This window comes from Aristolochia californica, unplaced genomic scaffold (genome assembly GCF_029961685.1).
Source record: "Aristolochia californica isolate CCGP_79_NKW_82.1479 unplaced genomic scaffold, dmAriCali1.0.hap1 SCAF_8, whole genome shotgun sequence".
Lineage (NCBI taxonomy): Eukaryota > Viridiplantae > Streptophyta > Magnoliopsida > Piperales > Aristolochiaceae > Aristolochia > Aristolochia californica.
This window is the reverse complement of record NW_027182279.1, coordinates 37,393,928-37,398,843: the sequence shown is the minus strand read 5'-3', so window position 1 is coordinate 37,398,843 and position 4,916 is coordinate 37,393,928. Positions and strand designations below refer to the sequence as shown.

Here is a 4,916-nt window from a genome sequence, read left to right as displayed (position 1 = left end):
CATAAAAATTGTAGCCCTAAGGGCATTGTAGTCATTGTAAACTTCCTTCACAACAATAAATTAGAACCTCAAGACATGGGGTAGAGCATCAAGCCTCTCCTCTTCTCAAAACTTGTCCCCAGCCTATTCTCTCTTTTCCCAAGAGCTCTCTCCCTCTTTCTCTACCAGCCATCCCTCTATTTCTCCTCCCTTCTCCTCTCTTCTCCCTTTTCTTCTCTTCTGCTTCCTCCTCTCTTTCTCCACCACCTTGTTTGAGGTCTTCCACCATGGAATCCTAAATTCCACAGAAGACTTAGAAATAGTCTGGAAACCCGCTTCAAATAGCAATAGTTTGGAAACTTGCTTCAGATCACTTAAAGCCTGGATACGAAGAAGATGAGGTTTCAAGCTTATTTCCAAACAATGGCTTCTCGGTTGAACGATAAATCATAGCAACAACAGAATGGTGATAACCATAGCAATAGCATAACGACGATAATAATCAGAAGTATGCAAGTAGTAGTAGATTCACATAAAAACCACGACTAACACACCACTGTTGTTGCAAGAATTCTAAAAAACAGAGACGATTATTTAAAGAAAGGATATTATTTAAATAGACTTGTCTTCTTCCTTCTACTATTGCTAATCGACTTCTGCAAATACTTCTCAAAATAGAGAAGGAATCCTAAAGAATATCATCATAACTTGTGTTGTTGTGTTGAAGAGCAAATAAGGAAGAGTATTACATGACTCTCATAATAAGAAGTCTTACATAGCTAGAATTATTATGGAAGGAGGTTTCATAGAAGAATTTCAGTTAAAAGGTGTTTTAGTTATGTTAGTTTTTTATTTATATTTAATTTTTTAAACATGTTAGGACTTATCTTTAAGTGTTAGACTTTGGGTGTAATTAGGACAAGGGTAGTTTAATTGTAATTGGACTCTACTACTTTCTTTTATTATAAATATGGGCTCATGTACTCATATTACAAAAAGTTTGTGAAGTTTTTCTCTTTTCTAGAAATTCAAAATGGTATTAGAGTGGGATCTGTGAGTTGACTCAGTCAACCACAGAGATAATTTGATCCATTTCTGATCTATCATCTCTAGTAGTTTAGGTTTGTATTCAATCTTTTTTTTCACTTTCCAATCCTAGTACCCATTGTTTTCTTGGTGTTCGCACATCTATAACGAGCTTTTCATATTTCAAATTATATATTGAAAAAAATATCTTCTTTTCTATTTTCCAACTCAAAAATAATTTTGGCAATTGAAGTTTTTAAGAAAGAGAAATTGATATTTGAAGCAACAAAGGTCAAACTGTAAGAGAGGTCCAAGCAACAAGCGAAATATTTCTCGAGCATTTTATGTCATCAAGAACGAGACTTTATATAGAGAATTTATATATGAAGAGAAATATATGTAAGTCTATTTTCTTACCTATTCAACAAATTGTCAGTCTGAATTTTTTAAAGGGAGATATCAGTCTCTAAAGTGACAATGGTCATGCTGGCCAAAGAAGAAAAAGTACTCAATTTGGCCAGATTATAGAGTCTGAAATCTATCAGATAATTTGTTTTAAAAATAATTAAATTTTATGAAAATAAGTTATACTTGGATGAAATTTATTTAATTCTAGTTTCAGAAGGAGAAACTTTCATGTCAATTTGATCTATATTTAAGGAGATATTCACATTGGAGTCAGTCAGGATCAAACTACAAAACGAAGAGAATCAAGAGATCATAAAATATTCAAGAACGAATTTTTTGCTGTTAGAATAGGTATCACATTTAATCTCTTCGAGTATAGTTTCTTGAGCAACAAACCTTTTGTGTTTTTGAGCTATTTTTAGGGAGATATTGATATCATAAGTACCAAAGGTTAGGTATACAGAAAATATTTTTTCCCTATTTTTTCTCCTATTATTTCTAGGCATTAACGTGAATTGAGTTTCATTTTCTCCTAAAATCCAAATTTTTAGCCAAATTTGTCTTTTAATCATAGATTTTTGGTCTGATTTCAACACTATCTTCTTTTTTGAAGCCTCTTTGATCCTAAAAATCTTTATCTTCGAAAAGTCTAATTTAGGAAAATGTTACTAATTCAGGAAAGTCTATCTTTGGAAACTTTCTGTTTTGATTCTACAAGCAGAAAAGTATTGCAGATAGGAATTCATTGAGTATTCAATTACAAACTTCCTCATATGGAATGATTAATCTGGAAACAAAAACTTGTAAGTTATGCAGTTATAGAGTTTCCATAGTCAATATTGTTTTCAAGTTGTGTGTTTTGTTACTTGGTTGAATATCTTCTGCATCGTCAGCTCTGAAAAAAATTTCTCACCCTCATGAAATTATCTTGTTACGTTATTTTTCTATCATTAGAGTCTCCTTCTTATTATCGAGATGGTTATTTTTCCTTCATTACATTCCCCACATACCCTTTTTTATTGGTGACCTTTCTCCTATCATCTTTTTTTTACTCTCGCATATCCTTTTGGCCAACCTCTTGTGCGTTGCTTCGGTTGGTCTCTCTTTTTATATACATATGGGTGTTTTAAGTCCATTGAGATTTTTTATGAGTATCCTTAAGTGGGTTTTTATTGTCATCCTTTGAATGACAGGTGTTATCATTTTTAGTGATTATTACCAATAATTTTGTTTGAAATCCTATGAGGTTGGTTTCAATCTTTTTTATACATACATAACCCATCTTATTTTTTGAGAGTTTGTGTCCAATTAAGTTCTTATCCTTGGGACACCTTGATGGAGAAGATAATACATACAATTATGTTTTTGTTTCAAATTGGGATTACATTGATACCTTTCAGGTTGAGGGGGAGAAGTAGAAAAGGAAGTACATTCAATTAAGGGATCGGAACCAACAAAATTTGAATTTTGGTAGAGACTAACTTTATTATTTCCAAAAGAACAAGAAATACCTGATTTGTCCAAAATGGAAATAGAAATTATATTCTGCCTAAAAGATGGTGCAACAAATATCTCAAATAAATCCAAATAAAATCCAGTGCTTAATTGTAATTTGAAAGTTCCTATAGTCTCTACTGCAACTTTATTGTCGTCGCCCACAAAGATGAATTTTTCAGCATCATTGGGCGGTCGGCTCCACAGGCAACCCTGCAAAGACATACTAATGTGAGTGGTAGCACCAGAATCCACACACCAAGTGTCTTTAGGTACAGAAGCTAAATTAACTTCAGAACAAACTAAAGTTAGAGGCATATCCTTCTTTACACTCCAGGCAGCGTACTTGGGACAATCCTTCTTCATATGTCTTGACTTCTTGTCGAAGAAGCAGGTAAACTCCTCAGCCTGCTTCTTCTATTTCTTAGTCTGAGAAGAACTTACCGCAGTATCCTTACCTCTCTTCTTCTTCTTGTACTGAGAGGTTGAAGCCAAGTGAGCACTTTCAGTCTTATCCCGTTGTTGCCTCTCTTCCTCTAGCACGCAGTGAGATATAAGCTCATTTAGGGACCATTTGTTCTTCTGAGTGTTATAACTCACTTTGAATTGCCCAAAGTGTGTAGGAAGAGAGATCAGAACCAAGTGCACAAGCAAGTCCTCAGACAGCTCTAACTTAAGTGACTTGAGTTTTGATGCGAGATGAGACATTTCCATGATGTACTCTCTTATGTTCCCTTTGCCTTTATATTTCATCGAAACGAGTTTAGCCAAAAGGCTACTCGCCTCTGATTTTTCATTCTTGGCAAAATATTGTTCAATTTCTTCTAGGAACTTCTTGGCGCTCTCGCTCTCTATCATAGAGCCCCGAAACGCCTCCGGAATGGAGCGTTTCATGATCATCAAACACATTCAGTTCGAGCGCTCCCACTTCTCAATTTTAACCTCATTGAGGTTATCAGGAGTAGAAATGGGTGGCTCTACCCAAAGTGCAAGATCTAAATCCATACAACCGAGGACAATTTCCACAGTATCTTTCCAGGCCTTAAAATTCATCCCGCTTAACATTGGAATGCTGCTTATTTGAGCAGTAACATTTGAAGCAGTAGCAACAGAAACTGTATAAAGAACAAAATAAACAAGCATACTCACATTAACTAGTATGTCATATAAAGAAAAATAGACAAGTACAAAATAAAATCCAAATTGGGGACCCATCTCAAGATACCTAGTACAACATTAATTCCTAGTCTTTGGACAGAGAAATTAATTGTAAGTGGTACTCTCAGTGCAATGATCAAATACTGACAATCAGTTCTGTCAAACAATAGCCTTTCTTTGGACTGACTATTGTTCACATGAAAAGTCTTTATAATTGTCACGCATTTATCACCACAGGTACGTTGTTTATTTGGCCAAATTGTGTCTTCATTTGGGCTGAGCACAATTTGCAGAAATAACTCTGTACAAACATCTATGTATTTCTAGTCAAAATTATTCTACACTATAGAGGTTACTGTGGTAACATGTAGCTTCAAACAATTTGATTGAAAATACTAGACCAACTGAACAAAATAATTTATTTTTTTTATTCAGTTGCCCAACACTGTGGCACTGCCCCATTGGCGCCGTGGCGTTGGCCTTTATTTCCTTGGAGCTGCAATAAATGTTTTGTAATGTAATATATATAAACAAAACATTTAGTAAAATGTAACAAATAAATATGAGCAGCCTTATTGGGTATATACGCCAAACACAAAAGTCAGCTCGATCGAGCTAGCTTAGCCCGAGTCGACCCGATCTGTAGCAACCGGTTCGAGTTAACTCACCTGAGTCAATCTCGTTAGGTAAGTCTTACAAACCCTGATTAGACTTTTTCTTATGACGACGCTGCAGTTTGTCCAACGGACATAGCAGCGCGCTCGTTGCTTTGAACGGGCACAGCAGTTGCCCAACGGACGCACGCCCACTGCAATTGCCAAACGGGTATGGCAGCGCGCCAAGTGGAGTCA

The 4,916-nt window shown here is 35.4% G+C and overlaps 1 protein-coding gene across 1 annotated transcript; it reads right to left on the bottom strand.

Annotated features, from left to right (window-relative positions):
* Window positions 1–3,324: 3,324 nt before the first annotated feature.
* Window positions 3,325–3,660, bottom strand: LOC137938452 (uncharacterized). Its single transcript, XM_068783411.1, has one exon. The coding sequence runs from the start codon at window positions 3,658–3,660 to the stop codon at window positions 3,325–3,327; it is 336 nt and encodes a 111-aa protein (XP_068639512.1).
* Window positions 3,661–4,916: the final 1,256 nt, after the last annotated feature.

What these genes read in the sequence shown, in the direction of transcription:
- LOC137938452 (XM_068783411.1), bottom strand. Translation starts at nt 3,660, where the DNA reads ATGAAATATAAAGGCAAAGGGAACATAAGAGAGTACATCATGGAAATG.